At 38.5% G+C, this 20,227-nt stretch overlaps 1 protein-coding gene across 1 annotated transcript in view; it reads right to left on the reverse strand.

Annotated features, from left to right (window-relative positions):
• Positions 1–20,227, reverse strand: part of GRIK2 (glutamate ionotropic receptor kainate type subunit 2) — a 627,159-nt gene that overhangs the window by 588,883 nt on the left and 18,049 nt on the right. The window contains exon 2 of the mRNA XM_075268133.1: positions 16,965–17,370. Coding sequence (XP_075124234.1) covers positions 16,965–17,094 — 130 coding nt within the window. The 5' untranslated portion in view covers positions 17,095–17,370. The remainder of the gene's footprint in view (positions 1–16,964; positions 17,371–20,227) is intronic.

Genomic DNA, 20,227 nt, shown 5'->3' on the forward strand with positions numbered 1-20,227 from the left:
AATGATAAGGGTGACCATACTTTTGCACCGGTCAAATTTTGGTTTAATGCATATTGCGCATTTTCTGTTAGTACAATAAACCTCATTTCAATCCTGAAATATTACTGTGTCCATCAGTTATTAGATATATCAAACTGAAATGGCTGTTGCAAACACCAAAATATTTAGAACTAAAAATGATTAAGATTAATAGGGGTGCCCAAACTTTTTCATAGGACTGTATTTGGTAGGACATAGAGAGGAAAAGAGAATATTGTAGCCTGTGAAATGAAAGGGGTTTTTATGACATTTTATATTGATGGTTTATTGTAATGATAGCTCATCAATAATCAATTGTTGGTGGTCCCCTTCTTCGATCACAGCTATCTGTGAGTGCTAGGACTATACTGTGAACAGATCTATCTACCTCCCTACATGTGTGCCATGGGCATCCTACATGTGGAGAAGCAGAAACATGTAGTTGTAAAAGGGCGAGCCTGCTAACAGTGAAGCTATGAGGACTCGATCGATTGTATGATTGATTTCTCTTATACAGCAATTCATTCTGACTCACCTTGCAGTTCAATTATTGTTATCTTTACTATAAGTTACAATAATGAAAATAATAACAAATGATGTCATTAATTTTTAGATATGAAAAGACAGACATGTACCATATCAGGTTACTATAACAAAACTTGATTTAAAATTTAGAATGAAAAATTTTATTAAATATTATATCCATTTTTATTCAGAGAACATTTTTGAAAGATAAAATATTTTATTTTTCCTAATGTGAAATTGTCTGCTCATAGTCCATTATGAGTATTCTCAAAATAATAATCATTACATTCAAAGATCTATGAAGAAGGCACCAACATTACTCATCACAGTGTTTAATACACTAGCTTAAAATCCCATATTAGCTTAGATCATATTTTACCCAGTGTAAATCTAACCTTTGAGGCAAGTATCCTAGGTGTTCATGGTGTGATGCTCATAGTGCTATGATGACTATCTTAACTTGTCTTTAAAGCTAATGCACCATGGGGTCTGTTTAAATGCCCAGGAGAAGACATAAATACAAACCAAAAATCAAATAAATGTTCCATTTATTTGGTATTTGATTGTCTATTTGGTTAATGGAAAGATGTAAGTGATTTTTCATGTACATATTATTTTGATCACAGAAAAAAATCACAATATTTACATGAAAATGTAAGATTGTTTAATTCAATTAAACTAGTGAATATATTAATAATAATAATAATAATAATAATAATAATATTATTTTTATTATTATTTGCATTGTCTGATGTAACAAATAGTAATGACTGTTTAGATAAACACAAATCAGTCCAGATATCTCCCCTTTCATCTGTCATACATATTCTAATTGAGCTGTGTATGGTAGAAGCTAAGCTAGCAAGGCCAGGCGCTGTGTTGACAGAGGTACATAAAAAGCCTCTTTAATATGAATATTATTTGTGTTTCCCATCCCTCAGTTCCTCTTGACTTCATGTACTGTCATTATGTATGCTATCTTATTAGACATAGATGGATACATGGATGGCTACAATCGTTAATTTAATACAACAGTAATAATAAAGATTTTTTTATTATTATTATCAACAGCAACAGAAATAATAAAAACACTGTAAGTAATATTTTGTCTTTCTTGCTTCGCGTCATCTCATTATTTTTGAAGAGATTATTATTATTCATCCTTGAATATTACAAAAATCTTGCGATGTTTCTTTGATAGTATTTATTAGACATCTAATGCATAGTGCAGAAAATGTATTTTTCATTTAGATTATATCTATGTTTGCATTACAGTACAATGTAATAAAAAGTTTGCCTTAAGTTTTAAAGTTTGCTGTTTAGCACTGATAATATTCTTTGCTCAAATTACTTTGTTGATCCGTGTCAATCACAAATATTGCGCACCTTGCCCTTGACATTTTAGTTTGTATCTTTAGTAGAGATGAGCGAGTAGTGTTCAATTGAGTAGGTGTTCGATCGAATACTACGGTATTTGAAATACTCGTACTCGTTCGAAGTTTAAGGTTCGATGCAGAACCAGCGTTGATTGGCAGAACATTCTGCCAATCAACGCTGGTTCTTCTCTTACCTTTCCGAAGTCTTCTCTGCACTGCGTCCCCACGTCTTTTTCCGGGTGGAATTCACTCTGCCTAGGCATCCGGCCTAGGTAGAGCCGACTGCGCATGCACGTGCATGCACGCACAGTCGGCTCTGCCTAGGCCGGATGCCTAGGCAGAGTGAATTCCACCCGGAAGAGGACGCGGGGACCCTGCGAGAAGACTTCAAGCAGAATCCAACCCGACCGTCACTCGTGGACTTGGTAAGTATGATTTTATCGAATGTTGCCTACCCCTGAAACGAGCATTTCCCCCCATAGACTATAATGGGGTTTGAAATCCGTTCAAACAGTCGAACAGTGTGCGGCTGTTCGAATCGGATTTCGAACCTCGGACATTTTAGTGTTCGCTCATCTCTAATCTTTAGGCTTCACATCTGCATCAGAGGCGCAGAGTTTGTCTAATATGTAGTATTAATAGTATATTATTAGTAGTAATAGAGGAATAGAAAGAGCAATGCATGTGTAAGGTAAGGTAAAAGATACTATAGAGATACTGCAGTAATAGTGCAAGTGATGATAGTGACGGGGTACAACAAAAGAAAATGCCACATCTATCAGTCTCCCCATGAGTCTACATACATTGATTAGGATTGAGCGATAGGGAAAGAGCGGATCCCGATTGGCGATCAAGCAAATTTCACGATCGCAATCGTCTCGAAAATGATCTGAAATCGGATTTTAAAATCTCAAGATCAGATCAACCCTAAAAGTGACCTTTTCCATAGAGAAGTATTGACTACTGTTGAGCTATCAGGATCAGGAAAAATCGGAACCTGATCGGTAATCGAGTAAATTTCATGATCACAATCGGGATCGTCTGGAGAATGATCGCCAATCGGATTTTAAAATCGATCCTGAAATCTCAAGATCGGCTCAACCCTAACAGTGATACATTACAGCCCCATGTATTACTGAAACATGATACAGGTAAACCTCAACTTAAAATATGGCTTAATATCTTATGAAGAGTTGTGAATGTTTGAAGATGCAAATGTCAACCTCAATATGTGGATTTTAACTGGTTTGAATAATGGCAAGCTGGGTTCAATATGGATATCTGTATTCTTAGTCATATTTCTTGAAATAAAATAATATAACGTTAAGTGAATAAAAATAATTATAAAGAGACCTATAGCCAAATTTAAAATGTAAAGAGGACAAATATATTTAAATAATTAACATATATGGCAGTAGACTAGAAAGAAGAGGTCTAAGTCCTGCCAAGCATCTTTGCCTTGTTTCTCCTAGCTCAGTGTCAATCTGACCTTCAGCTGAAGATCCATGTAGTGTGAGATAAACTGGTTGTTTCAGATACACTGATATAAGTTACCTTATATACCATGTATATGGCTGTGGCTGTGTAGCAGATTTTTCACAGTAACCAGATTCATAGAATACCTAGATGGCAGTGCATTGAGGAGCTTGGTAGCAGTCATCTAATGCCATTAATCATATTAGTCTGCATTATTAGCCAGATTTCTCTGTACAGTAATTTAGGATACATGCATTTTACACCACAGAGATATGAAATGACCTGGTTTTCTACTTAGCAGCAATCTCTTGTTGCAGCGGTGCTTGATCTCCAGTTACTGAATAGATTGAAGTTCAGATGAATAAAATAAAGAACATTATAATAGATAAATTCTCATGATTAGGTTGTTATACCACCCTGCTCCTTCCCATATATACTGTCTACCAATAAGTATTTGGCCACCTGTGGTAGAATAGAAAAACAACATTTATTCCGATTGAATAGTTGGTAGACCCCAGCAGATGCTTCCTTATGGATGGTATTGATCGACACAATACTCCTGGATTCCTGTTGAAACTCCTGGTTTGTGAGCAATTGGTTGGGTGCGGTTTTTCTGGCCAGCACTCTTCGGTCTCTAGCTCCCAGTTTCAGGGGTCTGCCAACTCGAGGCACATTCCGACAATCACCGTTCACCTTTCACTTCGTAATCACGTAGGCCACTATCGATTTTGGATAATTCAGTTCACTTGCTATGTCCCTTAAGGATCAACCATTTCTATGGTACCCCACAATTAGCCCTTTCTTGAAATTGGATAACTCTGCACTTTGTGGCATCTTGCATGCGACTAATGCCAATGTTGGTTCCTATTTAACGGTGGAAGGCGTGACATACATCACGACCGCAGATATCCTCATTTGCATGGGTGTCCAAATACTTATTGGTAGGCAGTTTAGAGTGATATGTTGCACTCATATCTACTCAGTCAAAGAGGTATAATATTTGAAAGAAGTAAGGATATTTTCTTTCTTTACCCAGGAGGTTTTCCCAATGAACATATAGTCAACTCATGACAGTGAGTGGCATCCATCACCCATTTATGCCCATGATAAAAATGTATACTGACCCCAATTACTTCTCCTTACTTTGCAGACTTTTCCCCCTTTCTACCCTCTTTCCCTCACTTTCACCCTTTGTCCCCATTGGTATAATAGGACCCTTTATGTAATGTATGCTGCAGTGTATACTCCTTGGCAGAGTGATAATCTATATTGCTACAGTATTGTTAGAACACTGAAGTTACCCAGGCATTATACTGTACTAAGTTTTCTTAGAAAAGTGTAAGGAGCTGGATTCCAACAAGGTACATACAAAGTTTCCCAGTTAGATTCAATCTAGAGACTGCCTGCTTATGCATTTTCAATACATTTTACTGGAATTGTTAAAAAAAAAATTGCCAGCCATAATTGAACACGTGCTGGCACATGGGCAGCACACGGATGACTGGACAGCACACAAATGTCATCCTTGTGCTGCCCATGCTTTCACAGCCCGTTCATTCAATATGGACGCAGAGCTGCAAAACGGGACAGGAATAGGACTTGTACTGAGTTTTGCGGCCCGGACCTGTGTAATTCAGGGTCGTGTGTGTGGTCCAACAGAAATGAATTGTTCAGTGTGCTATCTGAGAAAATCCCAAGTAGAACACTGGCCCACGCCATGGAAATAGACCTGAAAAAGATTTCCTTTGTTTCATTTTGAAGAAAAAGTACAGGCATGGATAAAAAAAAACTTTGTTATGCAAAATATCTTTTTACAGAAAAATGTCTCTTTCTCTTCTAATCGAAAACCCTGCCTCTTGCAAAAATTCACTCTCAGTTCATTGCTATTATAAGCTTCAATGAGAAATCTAGTTACAACTACTGCATATAGAAGTCTATGGAGAGGGGCAGGAGTGGGATGGAGGCTAAGGCAAAGCAGATACAGAGAGACAAACAGAAAAGCTCAGTTTTGCTTAATGCCAGTTAGGGATCTCTGGCGAAATACTATTACTTTTGGCATAATGGTACGCTGTTACTAAAGGGAGTATGCTGGGGAGGAATTCTGAAAGAATTATTACTATTGGAGGCACTTTTAGAGGCACTGTGACTATGGGGTATCCTGGCAGAGTGACATTTGCTTGGATAATAATACTGACAGGGGTATTATCTAATTTGCAATCACAATTTTTATCTGGCCACATAGTAGCCATTATTATTGACGCAAGCTTTCAACAATTATTTCTGAGGGCATTATGTATGTAGATCTATTACTATACTATCAGCACTATTACTACCAGGTGCACTACTTGCTGGCCACAGATAGTATTGAGGCTACTATGTATGGCACTAGTTACTGAAGGGGGCCATGTCTGTATCGTACTAGTAGCATTAACTGATGCTCTGTATAACACTAGTATTTCTACATTACAGTATTTCAGGGCACTGAACAGAACATTATTATGTATGGAAGCAGGATGGCGCCATTAGGGTTGGATGGATGGAGAATTTGAGTTGAGAAGGAAGGGAAGGATGAGGAAATATAAGAAAACAAATATATCATAGCCTGAAGAAGAAGTTGTGATGGTGGTCTGGGTAGGATAGCAAAAAAAAAGGAAAGAGGAGATTTATAGAGGATCTGTCGGCTCTCCTGTTCAGATACTGTGACAAGCTTTTGTTATTCCTCCTGTCTCACCTACAATGAGACCTTTTAAAGTACAGTTAATTCATTTTAACAATTTTAAAGCCAAAATATAAAGCTATACATTCGGGTCCATACAATATTGTGGATTACTGTAGTTACTATTCCATCAGTAGCGATACAAAAGTCACTGTCAGACATACGGAATAGTGTCAATAGGGTGTCCCTACCTGATGTGAGACTGTCATGATGATTGTATAGTACCAGACTTTGTAGAGACAAGAGGAATGGTAACACCCAGTTGTCAATTTATTCATACATTTCCAGGACATATAACAAAAGAATGCCACAATCCAGAGTTTTAAGAAAACATCTTCTAGAATTTTTTTGTTCTTGGGAAACACAAATATGTTCTAAGCAGACATGTCAAGAGAGATGACAGGTCCTAGTTACAGTACAACACATACAGTACTCTGCCTGTGGCTGCTCCTGATCAGTGAAATATTCTATTATACTGTATAGTCGGCAGCATGATTCTATTCTGCAGATCGCCTCTGACCCAACAGGCTTAACTGATCTCATGATCTGATATCTCATGAATCACAATATCACAACCTGCTCAATCTATCAGAAGCCTTGAAATGCTGCAATTCATACCTTCCCCTCCGCCCACGCAGGGTGACCAACCATAGACACAAATAGGAGAGTTGCATATATCACATATCTCATTGTATTGTCCTCTTCTGGTCCTTTCCAGACTCCTGTGTAACACCTCTCGCCCCAAGGGACAGCTGTGGCCTGTGATAGCATCAAAGCATTATGACATCACCCAGAAGGATTGAAGATGCCCGCAAAGGAGTACTGTAAACTGTCCAGGAGGGGTGAGTATGAATGTTTATTATATTTCTGCTTATCCCCTGGGCCTCCACTTATTATACTCTGGGGTCTGAAGAGAACTCAACCCGATATTTTTGGAAGATTTGTAGCAAATTAACTGCTTCATTAATCTCTAGAGGGAACGGTGCCAACTATAGTACCAATGCTACCAGCATTAGTAATAAAGATGGCAATAGAAGGACCTAGGGGAGAAGCTATAGGGGGTGAAGAGGTTGTAATCACTATAGGCGGTCCAAAGGCCTCTCTGCAACATAAGACATCACCAGTATTATAGACAGAGCATGTAAGTGCGGGCCCTGTGCATACACCTTTGGTTTACTAGCAGTACGAACACTAGTACATACAGTGACACTAGCCAACTGTGCCCCTCTAATTCACAGTGACAACAGTACAACCATTACAGCTCAACATGCAAAGTCACTCAACTTTCTCAAACTGCTGAATGGTAACCTGGTGATTTTTTTTTTTTTTTTTTATGTAGATTGTGAGCCCCACATAGAGCTCACAATGTACATGTCTTTGGAATATGGGATGGAAATCCAAGAAAACACAAGGTGAACATACAAACTCCTTGCAGATGTTCTTTTGCCCTTGGTGGGATTTGAACACCAGAACTCCAGCGCTGCAAGGCTGCAGTGCTAACCACTGAGCCACCATGTGGCCCCTAACCTGGTGAAACTTTTGATTGACAGTTGCCGCCTTTGCTGCATCCCTACAAAATTATGCAGATTAACCCTTGAGGAGCTGAAAAGTTATTTAACCACAATGTAGAGGCATTCGGAATACCAAAAGTTATATAGTACCCTTGCTATTGTTCTGCCCCTATACGATTCTATAAAACATATACAGTATCGCAAACCCTTCACATTTTTGTAATAATTTCACAATATATTTTCATGGGACAACACTAAATAAATTAAACTTTGATATAATCTAAAGTAGTCAGTGTGTCCTGAAAATCACTCAACACACAGCCAATAATGGCTAAACCCCTGGCAACAAATTTGAGTACACCCCTAAATGAAAATGGACACATTGTGCCCAATTAACCATTTTCCTCCCTGGTGTCATATAACTCATTAGTGTTATATAGTCTCAGATGTGAATGGGTAGCAGATGTCTTAAATTTGGTGACAACTGGGAGGGAAAATGGCTAACTGGGCACAGTTTGTCCATTTTCATTTAGGGGTGTACTCAAATTTGTTGCCAGGGTTTATACATTATTGGCTGTGTGTTGGGTGATTTTCATGGCAGAACAAATATACACTGTTAAACAAGTTGTACACTGACTAATTTACATTGTGTCAAAGTGTCCAATCTTTGGTGTTGTCCCATGAATATATATAATTAAATAATTACAAAAATCTGAGGGGTGTACTCACTTTTGTACTCTATTTATCTTCTTACCCCATGTTTCCAGGCTGCTGAATTCCAAATTTACGTAGTAATATACCTAGTCACTACAGTGACAAATCTCCATATAGACTAGTTCCTGGCTTAGTCCTTGGAAAGAATGACAGCACCAAGGAGCTGTAATTGTGACCACTGACCCCTTCAAGTTGTTACCCAGCTTTCATTAAATCTACCTTAATACTGTTTAATCACTTCCTTGCACCATAAATGTGTCATTTCATGGCAGATTTGCATTTCAGTATTCTGGGAAAGCTGGGTAACTTAGCATGTGGAACTTTAATGGGTTTACTGAATACTATTTTACCTAAATAAATCTTCCTCCTTGCACTATAATACCATCGCTTGTCAGGATTTACCTAAATGAATTACACTCCTTTTTTTTCATAATTATGTCGTGTCATTTCAGATTTGCCATTCAGGAATTCAGGAGAGGTGTGTAACATACCGGTTATGGATGTAAATTTGTAACTTATGTGTTGTAAAATTTAACTACATGAACTCCTCTCCATATTTACAAACTATGTCACAGTCTGTTTTGCCTTTTAGTAATCTGAGAAAGCTGGGTGACTTGGGCAAACTAAATGAAAATATAGACATGTTATACCTTGCCCGAGTGTAATTCATACCATTTATAGTCAATGGGCCGCAATTAAAGTCAATGGGTACTAAACTCCACTCCTTAATGATAAGCTATCACCCCTTCCAAACTTCCTGTGATGTCATGCATTTGTTCCTGTCCAATCTGTACCTGAAGATGGGGAGGCAGGGGGGACATTGTATCTACTGTAGGTGAGCAAGATTTCTGCTAAACTGCTCATACAAGCACTCTGTACCTAATTTTGTAAACATACCTATAAATAAAGTATGATGAATGGTTTAGGTTTTTTTTTACAATTAATATTTTATTGAATTATTGTTATAACACAAAGAAGAGATCAAACAAGACATTAACAATAAAGGGGTACATGGCAGAGGGAATGTCAGGGGATGGGAGGAAGGGCAGGTAGAACAAGAGAGATGGCAGTAGGGAGAAGGGGGGACCTTGGGAAAGGAGCGAAAAAATAGCTCTGGCAGAGCAGAGATAGATACTTAATTCAGGAACAAACCAATGATAGACATTCCTATTGTCATGGTGGAAGGGAAGAAGAAAAGGCAACAAGGGGAGAAAGATGGAATCAAAAGGATATAGAGGGGAAGGCAAACTGGAATTCAGTGGAATAATAGTAAAGGTTCCACAGAAGCCATGTTTGCTGTTGGGCTCTATTGTCATGTTTCAGTTTTGTGAGCAGATTTTCCAGGTTACGTATGCTTAGAACTTTCTGAAGCCAAGACAGCAGAGAAGGGAGCGTTGGAGACTTCTACAGTCTAGGGATAACAGATCTTGCCGCTACTAAGAGGAAGCCTAAAAGCTTACAAGTGTGCTTCTTAAACTTACGTGGGAAGATAGAAAGGAACAGGGGAGCAGGGTCCTCTACCAGTGACCATCTGAATTATATGACAGACACCCGACCAAAAGGGGCATAGCAGTGTACATCCAGACTGGATGTGCCCCATTGTGCCCCATTCAATGCTACTTGTCCAGCACTGGTCCAAAGCAGAGGGGTAAAACGCCTGGAAGGCCGAGGACCACGTGTGTTAGGAACAAGACCCCCAATTCCCTTTCTCATCTGCCCATGAATGTTGCTAGACTGTTGGCAGAATCCTCCATGAGCATGCCATAGATAAGCAAGACAGTATAAGTTGGCGCACTAGATGAGAGGGTTTTAGTTTTCTTTTTGTATTTTTTAGAATTTAGTGTCCCTTTAAGGACTTCAGTAAACATTTGCTGTGATGTATGTCCCTATTTCTTTACTCCTCTAAATTTGAATCCTGAGTCTGCCTTGCTTCAAGTCTAGTAATAAAATTATTAAATCTAAAGTGCAACATTGTATTTCTGGCTGCTGCTGAAAAAATGCTGCATTTTACAGTACCAGCAAAGTGATCAAGATTTTTGTTAATTTCAACCACACACTGCCAAAAAGATAAACTGCAGAAAAGCCGTGCTTTTAAAAATGCATGCATTGTCCCTATACATTTAATAGGGGAATAAATGCAGCAAGAAACTCAATTAGGTTGAAGCTCCACATTGCAAAAACAGTGCGTTTTTACTGTTGTGTTTTACAATGCAGTAGAAAAAAATCTGCAGAGGAAAAATTGCCTGTGTTTTTAGAAATCGCGGCATGTCAATTATACCTGTTGTTTTCTCTATAGGTATAATTAGGGCAGAAAGTACGCAGAGGAAAACTCAGCGAAAGTGCAATGGAACACTGTGGAAAAAATGTGACGCATTTCCGCCAAATTTTTTACTGCAGCGTTTTTGGGGGGTTTCCTTACGTTTCGCTCTGTTGGATTTTAGCCTTAAAACCAATTTTGTTTTTGCAGTTTTTAACTGCGTTTCGCCACATGGGGCCTTAATCTCATTTAAATCAGTATCTCCGAGCCTGAAACAGCTCATAATGTAAAATAATAATTAGCACTCGGTAAACATAGAATTACTGCATAAACCTTTATTCTACTGGATCTCAGGGGGAAATAGCGGAACACGTATTTACATTATTCATTTGATCGATATGGTTTCCTACAATCACCAGAACTGTAGACATAATGAACATAAGTACACATGGTAAAGTAAGGTGAGCATGTATTATTTTTTATGGAGACATTTTATGGTTTAGTATCTTATCTACATGCTGTAGGTAGCTTAAACTGAAGTCAATTCATTTTTAAGGTATTACTGAAATAACTAAGAATATATATGTGGTAGTGTATTATATACAGTGTTAGGAAGTGGCTTGGTTTGAGTGAACATGCAGGTTCAAATAGTGGTCTTTTGTATGTGAACATCCATGTATATTAACCTTTATGTACATTTTGCATGTTGACATACATACTACCTAGAATACATACTGTTATACATTCTACTACCATATATATATATATATATATATATATATATATATATATATATATATCTATCTATCTCAATGCTCTGCTACTAGTATACTAGTAGTATAAGACCACCTGCCATTTCTTGTATCCATTTTGCTATTTGCTCATTATTTATAGGTCATGCCTACAAAATAAAAGTCAAATGTAGCTAATAGCCCCAGACAGTCTGTTTTAGTAATGGGTCAACATAGTATTCTGACACCTGACAACTCCCAAAAGTCCATCCTAAGTAATGAGAAAATGTTGCCCTGCTGATAGTTATTACCTTAATATGATAAGAGGCCAGCCAGTAGATTGATGGTCCTGCCATACTGGAGTCAACACACTTAATAAATTGATAACACTCATCATCTACTAACAACCACCAGACAGAAAGCCCACTTTAATTATTCATTTAGAATCCATCATGTATTGTTCCCCAGAAGCAACTATGTTTATTTATTAACCCTAAAAAGATCAGAACTTCAAAAACTAGAGTGATAGATGGGGCAACCACTGGTCCCACTGGGTAATATATGTTCTAAGGTTATTTGTACCCTCGCTGCCAGGCGCCATGCAACTTGGCTTTTTGCTTCTCATCTTTGTCCACTTTTCCCATTAAACTTTTGACTTCTTTTTGTAAATGGTGAGGCAAGTGACATCACATAGCAACATCAGTACATCACCCTTAGGGAAGGAAAGATGGTTGACAGTAATATCCAATAGAAATAGCATTTACATAAAATTGAATTATAACTAGCTGCTGCAATGAATTTTAAACAGGTTATAGAAACAGTAAAGACTAAAAGACCCGACCTGATGTTTCATCCGAAAAAAAGCTTTTGTTTATGTGAACATTGCTATGTGTACAATGCTCAGTACATTGTAAGAGGAGAAATTCAAGACAGATATCATATTCTATTTGCACCAGTAAACTGAATGTTCGATGTAACATATATATATATATATATATATATATATATATATATATATTTATTTATACACATACAGTATACCTTATTATCACATAACGTGATTATATTTTGTCAGTTTAATTTCTCTGTCAGTTGTTCTAACAACAATGAATATAACCAAAAATAATAGCAATAATTAACAGACTCCAGCTTCTCATACAGTAATATAAAAAGTGAACAGGTCGCCATTAGGTATGTTGCTTGAGTGCCCCTAAAATGGCAGTAAATGCTGAAAAAATACAGATAAACTATAATATATTAGACCGACTAAAAGAAGAACTAAAGGAGTAAATTACCATCAGATTTGCATATCATGTTACCGCAGATATAGTAAATACCATTCATAATAGGACACCGTTTTTTACATATCTGTTTTTTACATATCAACTGTGCCGCAATTCGCAACCTGAGGTCCTGTCCCTGGTTTTAGAAGAATAATCGTATATATACACACAGTGTTCATTCTGCAAATCTGTCTCTATGCGTTATGCTCTATGGGAAAGACGATGATAGATCATCTGCATCTAGTTCTAGCTTTTGGAAGAAGTGAACAATTGATATGCATATATAATTTAGAAGCACAGGTCAGAATCTATTATATGTAATAAGAAGGCTCATTCAGATATGTTCTGTACTGCAAGTGTTGCTGTAGTGCTAATTAATGGGCAATAAAGCATATGTCTGGTAGCATAGCCCCTAGCCCTTCCTTTTCATTGGCTCTCTGCTATAACAACTGCTTGTACAGAATGTGGGAACACTTAATTGAGTTACAATAATGCTACCTGATTCTTTTGTATCATTGTGCTTTAGTTGTTGTTATTAAATCCCTTCTGTTCTAGAAAGTCTGAGCTGAAGGAAGCTTACTTAACCTACATTAAATCTTGATAATGTAATAATGAGTCTTTTAAAGGGATAATAATTTTAATTCCCCTATCTGCAGCTATAAAGATTGTATACAGCTAATCCAGTTTGCCCTTTCAATTAAACTTGTTCAGCTTGTTCTATTTAGTCAGCACCTGAATGGGCCATTAAAATTCTTGGTCTGTAAGACTTGTATGCTGTTCACTGTTGTTTTTAGATTCCATTAAATCCAAATAGTCTTTATCGCCCCATGACCACTGTGACTTCAATCAGCCAATTTAATTACCTTACAAAATTGTCAGTAGAAAAAAGGCAAGAAAAACAGGAAGGGATGTGACGTTATCAAATTGAAATCTTTCTCTCTAGTGTTTAATCTGGACCAGTCAATAAAAATGCTCCTCAACTCTCTCCTTCAAGGGGTATTCAACCTCACGTTCTTTCCAAGGTTTTTTCCTGTGCTTGAAAGTTCTTAAGATGATGATGAACATGAGCTGTCCCTTTGGTTCATTATCAGTGATGCCCAGGTTGATATAACCTTGATGCACTGATGGATATCAGTTTTATGCGAAGGCAAAAATTGCTGAATTCAATGTATGATTGAGAATTTTGGAGGATAGATAGATAGATAGATAGATAGATAGATAGATAGATAGATAGATAGATGTTAAATAAAAAACAGGACTTTTTTATGGGCACAGGTATACAACATACAAAAAAAATACATCATATGTAATAAAAGTAAATACATACGAAACAATGCAATAAACTGTAATATTCCTTAATATCCTGTCAGTACCATGGTGGGTGTAATACGAAGGAGTGTACAATGAGCCACAGAGCACTGCATAAAAGCCGGCATTCAGAACATATCGTGCCGCATTACCCTCAAAAACTACCAGTCAAGAACATTATTGTTCATGAATTACATATAAAGGCAGTGAAAGAATATAGGTTATTGTTTTATTGGCCTTTGAAAACCTCTATTATTAACTATTAAAAAAATAGCTGCAATTCATAATGGTGAATCCTATAGTAAAAGCTTTTACATAAAGTGACATAAACAACTTGTGTCTTCAGCTTTCATTCACTTCTTTAGACGACCTTCTTTTACAGGAAGACCAGTTATATGTTCATATAAACCATAATATTACTTATTCAGGTGCTAGAGGTTTTCTAGTTAAATGATGGAAAGGTTGAGATAGATAGATAGATAGATAGATAGATAGATAGATAGATAGATAGATAGATAGATAGATGTGAATGAATGAATGGATGGATGGATGGATATATAATAGATAGATAGATGGATGGATGGATGGATGGATAGATAGATAGATAGATAGATAGATAGATAGATAGATAGATAGACGACTTTTCTCAAAACGTTCTTCATCAATTTCTTAAACTTGCAAATACAATGAACTAATATCAGCATATTTGGGACAGATGGCTGTGCATTATGTTTTTCATCTTGCATTATAATGCATTATAACTGGTAGAATATTATCCCAACAGTCTTATTTTTATGAGGGGTGCAAATATGTAGTGTTACAACCCGTGCCAGTAATCTTCCTGTCTTAAGAGAATAACATTTTATGATTTTCTTGGCTGGCGTGCACGGCTGACACCACGCTGCAAACAGACTAGTACTGGCAAAGTACTGAATCTATGACTAATAGCATATGGGAAAAACTAAAGCATCTGTAATGGATTAACTGGTTAGCTAGCACTGAATTTCGCTTTTCAGTCGGCTGCATCTCATGTTGTGAACAAACATTTCTGGCTTCTATGGTAAATATATATTTGGTGTAAAGAGTGAGGAGTATTAAGTCATTAAGGTATGTTTCTTAAGTGGTGTGCCATATAGATAGTGTAGGATCTCTTAAATGACTTAATAGTATAGTAGAGCTTCAGAGCATACACAAACACACCTGTGTAATTTCTGCATGTAGAAAGCCTGCATGAGTACACTATGCATATATATATATATATATATATATATATATATTTTTTTTTTTTTTTCTAAAATATAATATATATATTTATCCTGTATGAAAGTAAATTAAAATAAGGGAATGCACATTAAAAGAGGCATGAGCAATCTCTTCCTGTATTCCGTAGAGTAGAATACTATGGAAGGAGCGTAGGGTGTCGTGCTCAGAAGACGCTGAAAGCCCAGCAATTGTTTAAGGACTCGCCTGTTGCCATAGTGCTGCAGGCTGAGGCAGAAAATCAGCGGCTAGTTGTCCTTTGAAGACTCTCTTCAGACAACTCTTGACCTCAGCCAAGCAGAAGAGAACACAGGACTGCATATCACTATTGTTATTAATATTGTTTAATGTTCTGTTAAAAAGAAAAGGACGAATGCATTGAATAGTCTTTTGTTCTGCAAAAAGGGCACCGATGTGGGAAAACATGGTACCGGGATGACTGAGTCACATCCTCAAACCATCTGTCATGGTCAAGATCCATGGCAATGTCGGAGGGAAATCTCCTCTAAGCAGTTCTATCAGAGAATAAATGTTCCCTGGTGTGGTGCTAGGCAAGGTTCACATCACTTCCACCAGCATCCATTCAGCATTGCCATCCCTAGGTGTGACAATACATCCTAATGTCTTATTGTCATCATCACTTCCGATTTTTATGCTGCTTGTGATTTTATATTGGACAAGAGATTTGGCCATAATAACTCCTAAGAGGGAGAGTTGCACCTTTGGGTGTCGAGGGAGCCTGTCCTCTAGCATGTGATTGATTTAATGCATGAATGGTATTATGTGAATTGTATTGCATGTCATTGTATTATCCTTACCCATGTTGGAGCATGGCTCCTGTTGTAATACACAGGTTCTGTTCACAACGTGCATTGATCTATGAAGGTGTGTGTCTGCTTCCAAAGAAAGAAGCATTCCTTGAGATGGTTGCTATTAGCAACGTGCCTCAAGCATCACCTTACAAGCAGATGATGGCAGAAACAAGTCACACTTAGGCTTCAGCCCCATGAAATTGCATCTTTTAAGCTAATGGATCTTTTATTTCTCGGCTTCTTATGTATTTGTTGATCTCAATAATTGCCTTTAGCTGGGAGTCTTAAGATTAAATGACGTTCTGGCTGACATATAGCAATGAATGCCTTATCTAGTGTTGTCTAGTCTGTCCTGTCACCTGTTTGCACCACTTGGACAAAGTTTAACTCTTGTTCCTATGTGACTGTCCTGAAGATCTCCCTGTATACACATCTACAGTAACTACTGACAGTACTTTGCCACCCAATACTGATCAGATCCCGGAGATGTCCCCTATGCCAGCTAGCATTTACTTTCTTTGCTTCTCCCCACATGTCTGAAGCCGTGAGAGAGTAACTTACTCTCAAAGCTTATAGAGGCATTCATTGGCTTGTAGAGGGAACCTGCTCCCAATAAATATCTCACATGAAGTGTTAGGGGCTTACAGGGGCTATAGAAATAAGCTGTGACATCTTTACGAGACTGTTGACTAGATTTTCCCCTTTATTACACACTTCTCACAAGAGTGGATGACTAACATATAGCATTATCCAGCAATGGATCCTACAATGACACATTCCCATTGTATCCCTCATTATCACCGAGCTGTCAGTGCTCCATTCATTGGGCTGCAGTGACAATAATCCATTTCTGCAGACACCAGAGATAGATTAGTGTGGAGAGACCTGGCTGCAATAATCCCACCTAGCACACATCAGTGTATTGTTTCTATTGGGCTTACTACATGCAATCCAGAGCAAAGTAAAAGCAATCTTACCAAACCGTAGAACATGTGTGGTCCCTTGAGTATACCCAATCCAAAGCAAGCAGGCGATGAATCTTAGGGTGCACCTGAAGAATGAATGAGTTAGAAGTGGGCACTGAATCTTCATGGTTCCACTGTACATCCGCACGGCTCCTTCCCCCTATAGAGTGTCAGCTTCCCCGGTAGGGTAAGAAGAAGGAGAGGACATAGACTGATGGCCCTCAGACACGATCACGGCATGGTCACAGAGACAACATGAGCGAGGAGGATCCGCTTCCCAAACCCATTAGCAATCCCTGCATGTTCTTCATTCACTGCACCAAGGAGCAACCTTCAACTGCAAGGAATGGTGGGACATCCATGTTAGAGGGGGGAGAATCCTTGAGAAATCCAAACGCATATGTACATCCTGGTGAGCCTGGAAGGGATGAAGGGGGAGGGAAGGCAATCAATAGATAATCCAGCTCGGAAAAATCGCTGAGCTATGGTAGCATAGGGGAAGTGTGTGCTGGTAGCAGGGGTCTGCTGCTTTCCCTGTCTGCTGCACTGCTGCACAGCTCCTGACGTGCAGCCAAGATTAAGTGAGAGAAATTGAGATAGCTCCTCTCTTTTTAAGGCTGCCAGCCAGACAGCCTTTCCCAATTTGTATTAAGCAACTGATCTGATATCCCCGTGCTGAAAAGCTGCTTGCCTTTATTCATGGGCAGAGTGCTAGCACTGGAGACTGTCTCTGCTCCATCATACTGAGAGCACTAGCTGCCTACTATGCTGGATAGCAGCAGGTTTTACTGGTGATTGTAGTTCTAGGTGGAATGTTTATCACAAGGATGCTTCCCCTAGTTGGCTGTCTTCGGAGCTGAGCCTTTTAACCCCTTCTCCGAAGGATGCCACAGCTTGCAGTTTAATAGGCACGTGTAAGAAGCTGAAGCACTGAATAGGTTAATCCCAGTAAACATTCCCTGTACTATTGGATAGAAATCACTGGGATCACTGGTGATACTTTCCACCACAAGGCTAAACTTTGACGCTAAACGTGGTTGCTTGCTATCATCTGGAAGCAAACGCAGTTTACACCTACACATTGCATTTTATGAGCTGACATCTGAATTCAGGTTTAAGCTAGCAAACCATTTAAGACAAGTAGCAGGCACATTTAGTGAAAAGCGGCACTTACCCTTGCACTGCCAAAGCAGTGTACACGTTTTTGACATACAGTACAGTACACATGTAAAATTCTATTATATATGTATTATACTCACATATCCATTTATTTTCTGAAGGTAGACACCTGGCATATTGTGAAAATTTATATTTGTGGCTACAATTGTGACCCAAGCAGATCCTGTAATACATAACACCTTACAAATAATAGTATTTCTGCTATCCAGATGCCATAAATACTGTATTAGTGCCATGAAGTTAACATGTGCCCTGGTTAAACACAAAGATTGTTTAGATGCGGAACTGCGTTCTCTCCTTAAGGCATCATCCATATTGGAATGGAACAGAGTGGAATTTCCGTGCAGAAATTTTACAACATTTTACAAAAGCAGCAATATGTAAGGAGATTGACCTGTAAGGAGTTGTCACCAGTTGAACATGCCAAATCTCATATCTTATTGCTTAGACACTGGTCTCCTGATTTTTTTGGTGTAAATTTTATGAAAATCTATTTTACTATTTGTGAGATAACAGAAAATTAGCTATATGCAAATCAAGCTATATTGGTCAAAGGGGCGGCAACCCTGTTTTCTTAGTGAGAGTTTTTTGTGTGTGCTGTATGATGCTGTTCTATCATTACCAGCAGCAGCTATCCCCCTGGCAATGAGCATATATAGGCATTACTGGCAGCATCCATCCTCCCTGACAACAAGCACATTTGGAGCATTACTACCAGCAGACATTTGCCTCACGCACATGTACAACTGCCAATAAGCATATACTGAGCACCATAAATAGCAGCTTTTCCCATACATCCTAACTGTCCAGGATTCAACTAGATAGTCAGGGATTCTGGGTGCTGTCCCACTGTTTAGGACAGTAGGAGGCATGTCCCGGCTTCAACATGGTGAATACTTCACGAAGGTAAAGTAAGGAGCCATCTGCTCACTGCTTCACCTTTCATCCCTGTGTCTTCTCTAGGGGCAGTAGGCACAATTTATTGACGTCACTTACATTTCACCTGCTTCTCCCTGATGGCTCCATGACTAGACATAAAAGAGAAAAATAGAACATTAAACGTGGGGGCAACTGGAAGTGGACTGGATACTCTAGGGGCAGCTGGAGGGGGAAATTATACTGTGGGGGTAACTGGTGAAGGACATTAAACTGTAATGCAGCTGAAGTTGGACATTAAACTTTGGGTGCCCCAAAAGAGTGACTTTATTCTGGAGGGGTTATTATACTGTGAGGGCAACTGGAGGGGGGCATTATAATGTACGTGTCATAGCATATCATGGTAACTGTAGAGGTGTTATACTGTGTGGGGCACAAAAAGAAATGGATGGAAATGGGTGAGGTGAAAGTGGAAGTAGGCAGGGTAAAATTTGCTGCGGTATACATTCTACCCCTCTTTCAGTCCTTGGAAACTTGGGTGGTATGGCCATTCTCCTCAAACATCCCTTGTAAACAGCATACAATGTGCACCTAGTCAGCAGCCATTTTATGTCACGCACATGCACCACTTGTAACAAGCATACCTTGTGTTCCACTAGCAGTAGTCATTCACCTTATGCACATGCATCTCTTCCAACATTAACAGTAGTCATTTCTTTCATGTACATGCACCTCATACATTGAGCATATCATATGAAATATATGTGACATGACCCCCTGCAATGAGTATATTATGTGCACCAGTATCAGCAGCCATTTCCCTTATACATATGCACCGTTTACAACATTCTTACCATGTGCACCACTAACAGCAACCATTACCCTCATGCAAGGAGCCTATATTTGGAACCACAAGCAGCAACCATAGCCCTAATGTACATGCACCCCTTGTAATGTTCATACTTTTCACACCGCTATACAGTTATTCCCTGCCTGTACATGCACCATTGGATTTATACTGTACATATCTTGGGTTCCAATAGAAGAAGTCATTCCTCTATTTTTCCTTGCAGCAAGCATATGTTGAACACCACTAACACAAGACATTCATCACATGCATTACCTTCTCTGTCGCTCTGTATATCTTGGACATCACTAGCAGGAGTTATTGTTCTCATGAGCATGCACCACTATCAACAACCATATTTTGGGCACCACTA

The sequence above is a fragment of the Leptodactylus fuscus genome, chromosome 3 (genome assembly GCF_031893055.1).
Source record: "Leptodactylus fuscus isolate aLepFus1 chromosome 3, aLepFus1.hap2, whole genome shotgun sequence".
In the NCBI taxonomy this organism is placed as follows: Eukaryota; Metazoa; Chordata; class Amphibia; order Anura; family Leptodactylidae; genus Leptodactylus; species Leptodactylus fuscus.